This window comes from Hippopotamus amphibius, chromosome 16, assembly GCF_030028045.1.
Source record: "Hippopotamus amphibius kiboko isolate mHipAmp2 chromosome 16, mHipAmp2.hap2, whole genome shotgun sequence".
NCBI classification, from domain to species: Eukaryota; Metazoa; Chordata; class Mammalia; order Artiodactyla; family Hippopotamidae; genus Hippopotamus; species Hippopotamus amphibius.
Window position 1 is genome coordinate 34,992,192 of NC_080201.1, and position 16,026 is coordinate 35,008,217.

General features: G+C 37.9%; 1 protein-coding gene across 1 annotated transcript; it reads right to left on the reverse strand.

The window, feature by feature from the left end:
- Window positions 1-3,156: 3,156 nt before the first annotated feature.
- CNEP1R1 (CTD nuclear envelope phosphatase 1 regulatory subunit 1) lies at window positions 3,157-15,586 on the reverse strand. Its single transcript, XM_057713181.1, has 6 exons — window positions 15,433-15,586; window positions 14,229-14,300; window positions 12,176-12,249; window positions 8,439-8,548; window positions 8,263-8,317; window positions 3,157-4,516 (listed from the first exon to the last, which is right to left on the reverse strand). The coding sequence occupies exons 1-6, from the start codon at window positions 15,455-15,457 to the stop codon at window positions 4,475-4,477; spliced, it is 378 nt and encodes a 125-aa protein (XP_057569164.1). The 5' UTR covers window positions 15,458-15,586; the 3' UTR covers window positions 3,157-4,474.
- Window positions 15,587-16,026: the final 440 nt, after the last annotated feature.

Here is a 16,026-nt window from a genome sequence, read left to right on the forward strand (position 1 = left end):
AATCCAGTTAAATCACTTCCCTACCAAAACACTTTGGTGGCTTCCCACTGCCTTCATGAAACTCCCAACCCCAGATGCCTACTTACTTCCAGCCTCATCTCTTGCCACAATGCCTCTCCAACTCCATGCTGCTCCAAATTCAAGCACTGCCTCTGCCCCCCCCCCCGCCCCCGACTGACCCTTCAGATGGGAAGGAAATAACCTTTAGAAAGTTGTGTCTGAACTGGCCCGTGTCCTCTGGGCTCCTAGAGCATCCCACACTTTTAAACCACATAACTGCTCTATCACTAGCCTGTATTCCTCCTATACAACAAGTTCTGAGAGTGCAAAAATTCTTCCTCACACAAATACCTAACAAAGCACTTGCCACTTAAAAGGCAATGTACAAAGGTGATGAGAGAGCACACCTAAAACTTTCAGGTAAAAGATATTTTTTATTTTGTCTCTCACACAAATCACACTTGCATAGCAGACAATCATTCACTAAAAACATGAATTTAAAAAATTTTTGTGTTCTATGATGCAGACAAGGTACACCTATTTTCAGTGGAAAAAGAAATTATACTTACCTAATGTAAAGCATATAAAGTTTAGTTTGGAAAAAGAATGAGACTCAAGTTTCTGTGGTTTCAACAGGAGAGGAAATGAGAGAGCTACTTTAGTTGCTGATGAGGGCAGACCATCTGTCAGCCAGAAGGATGCTTAACTCAAGTCTCTACAAAATGCCCATCAAGAGTCCAGTTCTAAAGGAGAAAAGAGCCACTCAAAAAAACAGCACCGGCCTTCCTAAGTGGCGCAGTGGTTAAGAATCCGCCTGACAATGCAGAGGTTACGGGTTCGATCCCAGCTCCGGGAAGATCCCACATGCCGCGGAGCAACTAAGCCCGTGTGCCAAAAAAAAGAAAAAAAAGCAGCACCATCGGGCAGTCACAGCCTTAAATGTTTTCAGTGAAGTTGCTTGAGAAAACACCTAGAATCATTTCCGGTTTATTAAATCATTCGATTCTGAATAGCCTTTCTCTTCGTATTTAAGGAGTTTGCTTGATTCAAAAGATAAGCAGGGGACTCGAGGGGGGGGAGTCAAGGAAGGGAGGGAATACGGGGATATGTGTATAAAAACAGATGATAGAACCTGATGTACCCCCCCCAAAAAAAAATAAAATTAAAAAAAAAAAAAAAGATAAGCAGAACTTCCTCATGGTTATCTCAACTGAGATGTTGCCATTATGGAACATTGTAACGATGAGGTTTTTTGTTGTTTTTTTCTTACTTTCAGTGTTTGGTTTAACAACTAGATTTACTGAGCACTCACTCTGTAGCCAAGCACTGTTTAAGTGCTCTCCATGAATTAACAATACTTGATATAAACCTGGATTGGTGATATACCTATATCCTATACATTATCTTCCTCTACCTAGGAGATTGGCATTATACCCATTTTATAAATGAAAAAAGCAAGGTTACTAATTTGCCTAAGGTTACAAAACTAGCTAGTAGTAGATCTGAGATTAGAATCCAGACAGTTTGGCCTAAGAGTCTACATTCTTAACCATACCATTATAATGGCTCGTGACTTGAGTTCAACACACAAACACCCTTTCAATCTGAGTCAAGAGACTTGGTGTTGGTTGTCTTTTTTTTTTTTTTAATAAATTTATTTACTTACTGGCTGCACAGGCTTTCTCTAGTTGTAGCGAGCAGGGGCTACTCTTCGTTGGGGTGCACGGGCTTCTCTTGTTGCAAAATATGGGCTCCAGGCGCTCGGGCTTCAGCAGTTGTAGCACTCGAGCTCAATAGTTGTGGCTAGAGGGCTCTAGAGTACAGGATCAGCAGTTGTGGTGCATGGGCTTAGTTGCTCTGTGGCATGTGGGATCTTCTCAGACTGAGGATCAACTCTGTGTCCCCTGCATTGGCAGGCAGATTCTTAACCACTGTGCCACCAGGGAAGTCCCTAGTTGTCTTCAATAAGTCATGCAAATGTAAAGTCACTCTGAAAATTTAAGACTGTCTTCTCCACCTGTAAAGTCAGAGGGCTAGACTCAACAGTAATTTCCTAAGTGTGGAAAGGCGCATGAGAGAGTGAGGGTGCTGGTGATGAGAAGCTAAACTGAGAAGGATCCTTGGGCCATTTCTTTAAAAAAAAAAAAAATTATTATTTTGGCTGTGTGGGGTCTTAGTTGAGGCACGTGGGATCTTTAGTTGCAGCATGTGGACTTCTTAGTTATGACACGTGAACTCCCAGTTACAGCATTCGGACTCCTAGCTGTGGCATGCATGTGGGATCCAGCTCCCCAACCAGGGACAGAACTTGGGCCCCCCTTACCCACCGGACCACAAGGGAAGCTCCAGGATCCTTGGGCCATTTCAACCAGAGCAAATACTTTTTTGGAAAATGAATTGTTCTGTTAGAAGTAAAGGTATGAAAAATCTTTGGAACTGTCACAAAAGTTTCTTTCTTGGAGCCAATGGATTCCAAGTAGCCTGGCAGTACGAAATTTTTGAAATCCCCTCCAAGTACATGCATAGTACATGTACATAAACAGACATATTTTTCTAGGGGAAAAGATTCAAGGCTTTTGTTAAATACACAAAGTAGCTGATGATTCCAAAAAGGATTTAGGACATATAAAATCCCTCTTCAGCTTTATAGTCTTGGGGGAAACTAGCGATCCAAGTTTGTAAAGCTCAATTTTTGAGAAAACCTGCATTTCCTAATTGAACACCAAATGTTATCAGACAACGATAAATAAGAAATATTAAAATGGGACTTCCCTGGTGGTCCAGCGGTTGGAACTCCACACTCCCAAGGCAGGGGGCCTGGGTTCGACCCCAGGTCAGGGAACTAGCTGCATGCCACAAATGAATATCCTGCATGCTGCAACTAACAGCCAGTGCAGCCAAATAAATAAATAAATATTTTTTAAAAAAGAAATATCAAAAGCATTCACAGCCTAATAAATTGGGTACCTTCAATTGCTACTTGAAATTTTCTCTACTGGACACAGAATTACAGTAAAATATCTCATTTTACTCAACATGTATCTGACTCATTTTATGTTAGCCTGTATCTGACACACATAGTATGTCTAAAAAAAAAAATTTTTTTTTTTTCAGTTACAGACTTAAAATGAACCAAGGAAAAAGCCCAAGCACTAAGTATATATAAAGTATTTATTTTTATGCACATATTTACCTACAAAATTTACAGGAAATAAAACAATGTAGAATATATAGAATACCCTCTTAAGACTTTGTAGGAGCAGAGGGTTTTATTGCTGCAGTTCAAAGAATAAAATTTTATACATGTGAAAGCCAAGATGAACACATTTAAGATAAATGGCAGCCTTGTTAAAAAGTCTTTTTGTCCTGTCTTTGAATTCTCTGCTTTACTTTAAATGAAATTTAAAAGATTGCTCATGAAATAATTTAAACCTTTCAAAATCTTCTAACAAACAGGTAAAAGGCACCTCCAGTTCTTTAAAATATTTACAGCAATCCCAACAGTTTAATTCTAAGGGCTATTATAGTACATGTTGCTAATATACATACACAGTATGTCATTAACACTCTCTAAACAGTGAGAATTGTAGACTCTAGTTTGTGGCACTGCTCCCAAGTTATCCCTGTGATGGAGTGGATGATCAATCACACCTGCACAAAACTAGTGTAACAGCATGTCTACCACAGCATAAAATCCAATTATCTAAAATGGTGACTATCAAATTCCCAGACAATACATAATTTATAACTAAACTTGTCTATTCAGAAGCCTTTGGAGTGTTCTTAAAATCATTAAAAAAATATAAAGTATATTTAGCATTAAATGAAAACAATGAACTGGAAAATATCACAATAGTGGCTGAAGTTCACTATCTACTTTAACAAAAATTGTTTCTCAAAACATCTATAATTTTTTACAACATAATGGAAATGAATTTTCCTTAGTCTAAGCTCAATCCGATGTTTTTCCTGCATTATGATTAAAAGAGAGGAGTGTAAGAATGAAAGGCACAGCTATATGTAATAGCTGGTTTTAAAGAGCTGTGGAGATGGCAAGCAGATGTTCCTGAAATACTGGTGCAGGAGAACAAAGTCCACATAACGTTTCCTTTTTAACATTGTCAATGATTTGCTATTTACAGTAGTTTGCAAAAATACATTATAAAAACTGGATGAGGTTCTGTTTCTAAGTTTAACTTAGTAACATACATATATACTTCATCTGCAAAAACCTTTGCAGGATCTGAAGTACTAAAGTGACACTAATACTGAAACACAGATAATCAAAGGTATCAAAGCACTGATAACTTGAGTCATCATCATGAAGATAATCTGGGTAAATATTGCACACTTCTTGTCCATTGTTGCTATGACGTTCACATATCCAACTGTAAAAGGAATCCTTTATGGCTTTTTGCTCTATCACTTTTTGAAGAAAAGTTGTTTTAAGTCCCATAACAATGAATGCAGATTGTCACTGAACGTGAGGCCTAGGTTTCAAAATTAGTTTTCCTGTCTGTAAAAATGAAAAAAAAAAAAAAAAAAAAATTTAAAAACATACAGTTCTATTAAAAACATCACCACTTATCTAGAAACCTTAAAGGGCATTAGAACACTCCCCCATATTTACTAAAGATTAAGCAATTAATAATTATGTTTTCAAAGTGTTCTTTGTGTGGGACTTTCTTCTAAAATCTTTAGTACTTTAATAGTAGAAACACAACATTGCAAAACAATTATACTCCAATAAAGATGAATTTTACAAAAAGCGCAGAAGATCTAAATTTCTCCAAAGAAGAAAAAAATAAAATAAAATAAAATCTTTAGTACTTTAAAACACACACATACAATCTATATTTGATGAATTCTCTATCCACAGAAAATCAGCCAACCAACGCACTGGATAAAATAAAATTCCAATTACAAGACTGATGTATGCTCCTTACCAAGTGAAGTCTATAAAACATAAATAAAACTGTGTATTTGAATAAAAACTTTCCCCTTTTCCTAACATTAACACTAATTTCCTCAAGTTAAAGTGTAAACCAATGGCTGGAAACAAGAGACACTCAGACACTGCTGGTATTCAGTACACATGGATACGGCTCTTCTGTAAGGCCGTCACATTTATCCAAAAAAAAGGGAAAAAAAAGTACACACCATGTAATCCAAACAATTCCACTTCTAGGAATTTATCTGAAGGAAACTAGATGTAAGTGTAAAGATGTACATTTAGGTGCTATTAACTGAGCATTTATTGAATGCCTATTACATGCCAGACCTTGTGAAATGCTACGGACCCAGCAATGAACTAGACGAAGTTCCTCGTCCTCATGGAGCTTAAGTTCTAATGAAAAATGTACAATATATATAACTTGCAAAGTGTGGACATGGGGATTAAATTATGATGCGTTCATAGAATGGGACAGTATGGAATTAAACAAAATGGAAAACCTCACTTGAGATCATGCAGATTAAAAAAACAGGCCCGGAACCCCGCACACAGTTAATGCCCAATATATGGTGGCTCTTATATCCTAATGTTGGGTCAAAGAAGCAGATATGAATTATTCGTAACATCTTTTTATTTTTTTTAATGGTTCTTTATTCATAAACTTGATTATAACATCTTTCTTTTATAAAAGTAAATGAGAATACACAATAAAATATAAAACATAGTGATTATCTTTGGTTGGTAAAATTCTAGGTGGTTTTTAGGAACACATTTTATTATCCTCAGGTCAAGTGCTATCAGGATTCTGCCTCCCTCTCAATTCTCAGTTTCATTTAATTTTTGGTAATTCCTTTATATCTTGGTATAACTCTGATACTGTTTTTCTACTGTCTTACTGGTTATAATTCATGTACAATAAAAATGCTCAAATCTTACGGTTTTATGGGTTTTGACAAATGTATATACCCATGTTGCCACCACCCAGATCAAGCTACAGAATATCAGCACCACTCAGAAAGTTCCCCGCCATGCTCTTTCCAAGGTCAATGGTACCCCCTACTCCTTGCACCACATAACTGCTTACCATAAATAAACCTGCCTGCCTCTGATCTTTAAGTAAATGGAATCACACACTGTGTGTTCTTTTGCATCTACTTCTTTTACTCTATTTCTGAAATTCATCAATGTTACTATGTTTCAGCAGTTTGTACCCTTTTATATTGCTATTACAATATAAAATGTATAGTATTCCATTGTATAAAAACACCATGGTTTTAATCCACTTTAAATCTATTTTAAATTACACAGGACATTAATGTAATCTTGTTATACAAAGTTCAAACAAGACAAGCTGAAGTCATCCTTCCATTTACCTCAAATTCTAGCCCTCTTAAAGAGGAAATCAGTTTTAGCATGAATTCTTCCAGATTGGTTTCTATGGATTTACATTCACCTGAGTGAATAAAAAATTTGGTGCTTCTATCATGCTCACTGAGGGTAAAATAAATCACTTGGGATTTGTCTTTAAATAACCTGATGATGGGGAAGGTGGGCAGGGGTACACATGAGATAAGAATGGCCATGAGTTGATTTATTGTTGACAATGGCCAATGATACATGGAAGTTCATTTAGCTCTTCTCTTGGCTTTTTTATGTTTGGAAATTTACATAATTAAAACTTAAAAAAAAAAAGTACCAAACTGAGCATACTGTTTGGTAATTTACTTTTTGTGTCTCAGAGATACTTTCATGTCCATATTTACAGACATACTTCTGATTTCCTACGATGTGGCTTTAACATAACCAATTTTACCACTCCCCTGTTGAGAAACAAGAATTATTTCCATTTTTTTCACTACTGCTAAAGATGTTACAATGAACAACCTTGTACTTGTCTCCGTGATGGTCCCCCCAACCAGGGTAGCCGGAGAAAAGTAGAATGGTTGGGTCATGAGGCATGCATATATTACACTTTTATAAGAAAGATGAAAACTGCCCTTCGAAATGGCTGCATCAATGTATATCTCCAACAAGCAGTGTGTGGCTGCATTATTTCACCACAATACTGGAGTTACTTAATTTTACCAATCTGACAGGTATTACAAATGACCTCAGTTTCACTCTGCATTTCCCTGATCACAAATGAGGCTGTCCAGTCTTTACATGTTTATTGGCCATCTGTATTTCCACTTCTGTGACGGACCTTTTCCATTTTAAAAAGGTACTATTTGTCTTTTTATTATGGATTTTTAATAGGTCTTCGAATATTCTGGATGCTACCCTTCATCTATTAGATACCTTACAAATGATTTCTTCTAATTACTGCTTAACTTCTTGCCTTCTGCTGTACAAAATCTTCAAATGTTGGTGCAATTAAATGTATCCAACTTCTTCCATTATGGCATTTGTTTTGTTTCTTAATAAGACATTTTCCTATCCCAAGGTTATAAACATATCCTTCTATATTTTCTTCTAATTCTTTTATGGTGTGATGTATACGCCTTTTTAAACCTATTTAAGATTTTACCTGGAATTTACTTTTAATTGGTGTGAGGTAGAAATCTAAATTCATTTTTTCCAAATGAAGAGCCAACTGTGTCAACACTACAAATAGCCTATTTCTTCTCTTTTGGCTTGAAAGACTGCTCTTATCTTCTACTAATTTTTAAAAAATTGCACTGTTTAATCCTTATTCTCTTCCACTGATCCAGCTGTCTTTCTGCCCTATTATTTTTGGCTTTTTATTCTAATTTTCTATACTGGGTAGGTATTACTTAAAAGTTATTTATATTGAAGGTAAAAATGCTTTTATAAATAAATCAAAATTGTGAGTGATTCTTATATTGATATGTAATTAACTTTTAAAAACACGGTAGGTTCCTATGCCCGCAGTCTTGTCAATTAACCTATGACTCTTTAAAATCCTACATATGGAACAGCATGAGATACATAACAGAAGTTTACAAAACCAACTCCCACTGAGCCATTTTTGGCCAATAATGACCACTGTAATTCACTGAATCTAAGACAGCTTCAATTAGAAGATGGATCATGACTATGCCATTAGGAAAGATTAAACTCTCAACTCTACCAATTTAATTGTAAGACACCACTGATTATTAGAAGCATCTCAATTTTCTGAGATGTTACACTGTAAAAGAAAAAGTGTCTTAGAATCAATGCTACAACGAATATTCCCCCTATTAATTCCATGGAGACAATTTATTGTTAATAAAATGTCTGTTTTACGTAAGCCAAAACACTTCAGTCCTTTCACACGTCTATAGTTTTCTCATGAAAATACTTACATCATCACAAGACATGTTGTACTCTGCTAATACAGTTCGACATCGAGCAGCTATACTGTATAAATGTGGTCAAAGGAAAATTTTTATTTCAAGATAAGGTTTTAAAAACACCTAGAGATTGAGAAAGTGCTATAATTTAGTTCAGAAAATAAAACTCAATTCATGGTAAAGGATACATTGACGGTGCAACTACTCTCTTGTGTATTCCAGCAAAGAACAAGCCTATTAAAGTGATACAGCTAATGGTGAAAAATGGATGGTTCCATAATGATGTGAAGAACGACACCTGTAAAGGAAGAGTTTGAAATATAAAAACGTTAAAAATCTTAGAACAATATTGATTCCTACCTCCCCACTTGTGCATGAATGTATGTAACATTTAATTATCTAAAATATGAGAATTTGGGGAGTTCCCTGGTTGCCTAGTGGTTAGGATTCTGGGCTTTCACTGCTGAGGCCCAGGTTCCATTCCTGGCCAGGGAACTAAGATCCTGCAAGCTGTGTGGCATGGCCAAAAAAAGATAAAATATGAGAATCTGGAGACTTCCAAAAACACTAGTTCTCCATATTGCTATGCTATAAAAATTAATGTATGTTTTATATTTTCAATGTAGCAGGTCAATGTAGCAATATTCCCTCCATTCATTCCAAATGCACGAACCATTACCAGTTCATTCCTATAACAACAACAAAAAAACACCCTACCAAAAATAGTTACTGAACCCTTCCTAGTGAGAAGTAATTTCAAAAGCACAAGACTACGAGTTCCCCCAGAGAAGGGACACTGTCCTGGGCATCATTACTCTCCCACTACCTGAAAAAACACTTGGCAAATATAGGTGCTCAATAAATACTGTCCAATGAATGAAGATGAGGCCTCTGATCTCAATGAAAACACAAGTCAGAGGTGATCTAATTACCTTACCTGTCAAAAAGCAGAGGTGAGCAAACTCTGCCATTCACAACCTGGTCTCAGTCTAATCATCTCCTGCCACACCTGCACACTTACGCTACTGTTTTCCTTTTCCCCTCTGCACTTGGCTAGCTCCCGCACAGCCTTATAAGACTCAGTTCCAGCATCACCCTTTCTCTTTCAAAGAGGCAAAATATGAGTTTGGTTTTGAAGCTACTAGATTTAGATGGCCACAGAACATTCCAGCAGGGGAAAAGGATGAGTAGCTATCCATAAAAAATTAGAGTTCAACGGAAACACAGGGCTAATTTCAGATCCGAGCACAATCAGTTGATAGCAGAAAACAGGACCATACACAATTCTAAGAGCACGTAGAAGGAAAAGGGTACAGGATCCAGGACTGGAACAAGAGTAGGCACTGAAGCCAGACTACTGGGAAACTGGAATGTGGACTGAGAAGACAAGTATTTAGAGTCTAGAAAAAGTAACTGAATGGACTAGAAACTAAATAGGAGCAACAGAACCAAGCTAAGGGTATCTGCACTCCACTCTCATACTAAGATATATGTACATGTTTCAAGACAGAGAACTAAACTTATGAAGAGCACTGGCCTAGCATGGGACTGGTTAAATAAATTTGTATCTGCACTCCACTCTCATACTAAGATATGTGTACATGTTTCAAGACAGAGAACTAAACTTATGAAGAGCACTGGCCTAGCATGGGACAGGTTGAAAACACCAGGAAGGAAGAAGCTCCCAGAAGGATGAGATCCTGAAGAAAGGTTAATATTCCAGAGTAATGTCTTCTCAAACCTTTGAGGACAGTTTAATTCCCACAGGCCAGCTATGTTTTATGTGCCCTGCACACTATTAGCACATACAGTGTTTTAATTTTAATTAGATTAGTCGGTATTAGCCTTTTTTCCTCCATGGCAACAATCAACTGCATCCAGGTAACAGTTTCCTCCTCTAGTTCAGACATTCACATACTTTCCAGTTTGCCATATTTTTTCTCTCCTTGTGTTCTTCCAGCTAGCTACTGGCTTTTACGTTTGCAACTCCTCTTACAGGCACAATGGCTATTTAAAACTCCTGTCAGGTCTGTGGACATTAAATACTGAAATACAAAGAGCCAACCCTTAGGCTAATAGTTACATTCTCACCTAATTTAGAAAATTATATGAACTACAGAGTTTTGGGCCTATTTCAAATTACACTTAATTCTGTATTTTATTAAGATCTCAACTAGATGAAATCAGCTTATATTTTTCCCAATTAGAAGTCAGATTCATTTCCCATGATAGACCTTTTTCAACCTTCTTGCCAGCCTTCTTCACTCTTCCCCTAAAGATGAGTACCAAGCGCAGCCTTAAGATCAGATTTATATAAATGAACACACGGAAGAGTTTCCTATCCATCACAAAAACCCCTCTATTAACATGAAATCCCATCACCAACCTCCTCTGCTTCCTATCTTTTTATATCTCCACCTCAGTGGGTGAAGTCAGGGAGTCTACATGATAAATAACCCCCCGCTGTCTGAACTGCCATTCAGACTGCTGACAAAAGCTTTATTATTAGATTTTTCTTCTGTATAACCCAAAAGGTTGTCAATAAAGCTACTGGAAGTAGTATACCTAATTACAGTTTAAAAGAGGAAGTAGGGTTAAATTTGAGAAAATTACATCATCACTACCTAAATAAAGCTGAACTGGAGGAAAAAACCTTCACTGAAAAAACTGAAGACGATTACGTCTCTAATTAAAAAAGCCCAAGTTTGAAATTAAGGCACAAGTTGGTAGAAAGAGGTAGAAATTTGAGAAATATGCTATTAGCTTTCATCAAAGGATGCTTCAAGAAATAACATTATGGACTTCCTAGGTGGCGCAGTGGGTAAGAATCCACCTGCCAACGCAGGGGACATGGGTTTGAGCTCTGCCCCAGGAAGATACCACATGCCGCGGAGCAACTAAGCCTGTGTGCCACAACTATTGAGCCCGCACTCTAGAGCCCGTGAGCCACAACTACTGAAGCCCATGTGCCTAGAGCCTGTGCTCTGCAACAAGAGAGGCCACCACAATGAGAAGCCCCCGCTGGCCGCAACTTGAGAAAGCCCGTGTGCAGCAACGAAGACCCAACACAGCCAATAAAATAAATAAATAAATAAATTTAATTAAAAAATAAATAACATTATGAAACTTGTTATTGCATTTGGTACAGGGATATTCTTAGACAGTGTCCAATGGAAGATCTCTCAGTGTTTCCTATATTAAACTTAAGGCAGAGTTTTTTTTTTTAAAAAGATAAATGCTGAGAAAGAAAAGCCTTGCTAGCTTAAAGAACTTACACATGTGTTCTCTTCACATACAATGAAACCCATGGAACTGGCTGTGACTTTAGAGACTAATTTATAACTCAACCCTGGCAATTCTGCTGGCCCACAGCACCTATGATATCAGTGACCTGGTTTCCTTCCTGGTTTTGACCTCCTACTGTAATCTGTTTCTTTCTAGTCTTGGCTGTCTATTACATTTCTATTTGCTATTTTAACATACTATTTCCTGCAAAGTTGTCTCAAGTGCTTTATGGGATGAGGAAAGGCATTAACAAAGATGACTCACAGAAGAAAATGTTGTTTTACAATTTGTAAAAGCGGGCACTGATAACACTAAATGAACAAAACAGAATAAAGACAATTTTTACACTGAAATATGTAAAAGTGAGATACATAAAAACTGCATACAAGTTCAGAAATGAATGAGAAGTAATGTAAGTGAGGTAGTATTTCTTAGGCCTTCTTCTCCGCAAAGATACTTAACCCACAACGGCCAGCCAAATTTTTTCTCAAGCAAATTAAGATCAGGCATATTTTTAATATAATGATTAATATCACTTCTAGTACTAATAGGTAGCATTTGATTAATACTTTACAAAGAACAAAAGCACAGCTATATCCACTGTCTCAATCTATTAAAGATTTTAAAGCAAAATTTCTACCTTTTGCGTCTCGGGATCTATTAACCAGTTCCAGGCACCAGTAGCTGTACAGACAGATACCACTATAAGAAGCACTGATGAAAGATAAACACGAAATTAGTAATGAAATAAGCTATTAATGTGACACTATCACCAGTTCTTAATAAATGACAGCCAAAGGATGCAGCACTTCATTAAATGGAAAATGTACTCCACTCAGGAATTAGGAGACTTGCCATTTGACCTTGAGGAATTCTCTAAAACAATGTGAACCTTAGTAACTGAGAAGGATACTGCCCTCCTTATTACTTTAGTCAGTATTTCTGAAGATTAATGAAATTAAAAGCAGTAAGAACCAAGATAGTAAACTTTAATGTAAGATTTTGATACGTAACTTTCAATGTGCTTTACACTGATCTTTTAAATTCAAAACAAAAAATCCTCCATCAAACCACCCCAAAACCTCACTTTTTAATGTAAACAAACCAAACAAAGGCTCTTTTATGAATGCACTGAGAATCTGGACTAAAGAATTTTGCCTTGCAGACAACCGCCTGTTGTTGAATTAAACAAAGGTCAGTGTCAAGAAGTGTGCAGCACATCAATCAGTATCAGATTTTCTTTAAGGGACTTAAGGAAGGTTGGGATAGAAATTGCTGATAGTATTAGTTAGAAAAGGTATCTTTCTCTACAAGCTAGAATTATTTTAGAAATTCTAAATAGGTCATAAATAAAACTTAGGAACAAATGGTATTACTAAAAAATAATAAAGGGGCACCAAGACGTAGTTAATATTCTGGAGACCAAGACAGTTACTGTGTTTCAGTTGGGATGCATACATTTTTAAAATGTAGAGACCAAGCTTCAAAAAACAACAGAAATACAGTAAAACCTTAACTATCTAGAATTCATGGTGATATACTTTTAGAAGAGGCAAATCACAGAAAAACAATCTCACTTTAGATATTTAATAGACTCAAAATTTCAGTTATGTTCTCAGCTCAGAACAGATTAAACTCAGTTTCTTATAATTCTACATTTCCAATAAGAAATATACTAAAGTATAAACAAAATTTTTTTAATGATGCAAAAATCAAAATCAAACCCACTAGAAGGGATCTCATACACATACTTTGGTACAATGAACAAGCTCACGTCATTTATACGTAAGCACTGAGATCATGAATCAGAGAAAAAGTGTGTTCATTATGTTACATTTTATGAGATAAAATAGTATTGTATATATTTTAAAAGATTCTCAAGCGAAGGAAGGTTTTGGGGGTAATTCCTAGGTAAACTGGAGAACCTGAGAAAAACCAGGTATTCCTGTAGCATATGATTAAAACTTTGCAAATAGATTTAAGAAAAATTACACAAAAAAATCTTGACATAGGAAAAGACCCTTAACTTCAATAGTACTCTTCAGTCTGGTCCCACAAACTGAATTATACTTCAAAATAGAGTATGTCCTCAACATATGCTGCTGTATTTCCTTCTCAGTAGAAATTAAATTTCAACAATGAACAGCCAAGAAATCAAGACTGCCCCAACATAAGATAACAAAATATTTTGCTTCGTGATGTCATCACTTGTACATTGCCTGCATTTCCTATATATTTCCATGGGGCAGTAATCACAATTCTTTCAAATCATATATTCCAGTACTCGCTGAATATCACTTTCCTTAACAAACTTTAAGGAAATTTCAATAGTTTGTAGACAAAACTGTAAAACTGCTCAAAAAAACTACTGAAATTTTCACTATGTGTGCTGGTTATCAGATTTGTAATATTTGTTTAATACCATATATTTATTTTAATGGAAATGTAAAAATTCAGCCACACAAAATTGAGTATTCTTTTAGGGTTGTCAGTTACTTTTCTTAAGTTTTCTTTATAATGCCATTATTTACAATGTTAAATTTAAAACTGTGAAGGTGAAAGGCAATCTTATGGTTTAATAAAGCAAGCAGTTGTTAATTAGAAGTTTTACATGAAAGCAAATCATTGGTAGGCAGGAATAAAAGTAACAATTGTGAGTTTATTTTCCCTTAAAAAAACACCCAGGTACTTACTTCTCCAACGTCCAGTGGCAGGTTGCAAACAATGAATATATTCAGTAAGTCTCCTCTCGAAAGCCTTGAGATCTAGGTAAAAAGATTTAAATTTTCTAAATAGCTACTCTTACTAGTTTGAATCTATTAACATGAATTTTAGATACTCTAACTGCTTCAGGTCTTGCACACCAACTTACATGTATCACTGCACTGTTTACTTCTTTACTATGACAGCTTTAAGTACTTGACAAAAACATTAGGTTTCTTTAACTCCCATTTCACATATAAGGAAACTGGCTGGTTCACTTATAGAAGCTTCGTAAAATGGTATGTGGAAAAACAGCAGCAGCCTCAGCAGGCGCCCAAAGCTAGAAATTTGGGAGGCTGCAAATAAAGGATCAAAATCAGGTCGAGTTTTCATTCTGTTGGAATCAAGAACCCTCTACTAGACAGAATCACGTTATTACCTAGCACCAAAGTCTTCGAAGTCTATTTGAACGCAATTAGCGGATTCTCACTTCTGGCCCTTACATTTAATGAATGGCTAGGCTTTCAGTCTGGACTTCCCGTACGGCTAACGGGTGGGTACCGAAACACGCTCCCTTCTCCTCCTTCCCAAGAGGTTACAGGTGATCTCCGCGGCACTTTAGGAGCGCCGGAGCCTGGTTCCCCGCGGCGTCCAAGGTGGGGTATCATTTTCAGTTGCGTTTTTTAAAACGAATGAGCAAGATGGGGTATCATTTTCAGTTGCGTTTTTTAAACTTTTTAAAAAAGACACTAAGAGGCACTCCCTTACCCTGGCAGTTACCAGAAACCACGGCAGGAATTAAGGATAAAACTCGTGCGGTTATTAAAACAAAATTACGTGAGTCAATTAGCACACTAAAAGGCACAGACTACAAATGTTTGCCAATGAATAAAAAATAAAAGTAGCCCGGGCGCGAAGCTCCCCGCTTGAAACCGGCGGAACGGGGGGAGCTGACGCGGTGCGCCCCCAGCGCCCGCAGAGGCCACGCGCGCCGGAAGCAGCGCCCAGCCGGACACGGCCGCCTCTCGGCCCCCGGGCCGCCCCCCGCGCCCCCCAGCTCCGGGCCCCGTCAGCCCACCCTTCGCGGCCTCCTCCCTCCGGACAGGGTTTCCACGATTCCGGCACCTCCGGAGCCCCGCCAGCTTCCAGGAGGAGTCCGGGACAGGCCCGGGCGGCCCAGAGGGCGCACCTTACCTTCCGCCTGCTCCAGCGAGTTCATGTCGGGCGGCACCTCGGGTCACCGGCGCGGCCCCGTCCGCATCGCAGCTCCGAGGCCCCCGCCCGGCCCGCAACGCCGACTCCCACCTCTAACTGCTTCCCTCCGCCCCTCCTCTTGGCACCGCCCCTTGCATAGACCCGCTACAGTTATTGGACATTTCTGCCAGACCTCGTAACTAAGACGAGTTTCTATTGGTTAGCTCCTGCACGGGCTCGGACCCCGGCGTTGGACGGTCAGCCAGAGGGTCCAAGAGCTGCCGGCCGCCGAGTTGGCGTAACACTGGCGCCGCCTCCTGCCCTGGGGAGGAACTGCAGCCTGTCCGGGAAAATTCGTTCATCCGTGTATGTACTATTCCTAGTTTCCTGCTTGGTTCTTTCATTATTCAAATATTTATTGAGCGCCCACTACCTTCCGGGAATTGTTTTGGTCACTAACGAGGGATGCAGAAGTCGACCAGCTAGGCCTCCTTCTGGGACTCAAGGGGAAATAAGATATGTACAAAACTAACTAGAATCCAAATAACGACATTTCTTACTTCATGGTACCGCTTTCCTAGATACCTATCCCCT

What these genes read in the sequence shown, in the direction of transcription:
- CNEP1R1 (XM_057713181.1), bottom strand. Translation starts at nt 15,457, where the DNA reads ATGAACTCGCTGGAGCAGGCGGAAG. An exon ending in CTCGCTGGAGCAGGCGGAAG is followed by an intron (nt 14,301 to 15,432) that starts GTAAGGTGCGCC and finishes CTTTTTACCTAG; the next exon opens with ATCTCAAGGCTTTCGAGAGG. An exon ending in TGCCACTGGACGTTGGAGAA is followed by an intron (nt 12,250 to 14,228) that starts GTAAGTACCTGG and finishes ATCTTTCATCAG; the next exon opens with TGCTTCTTATAGTGGTATCT.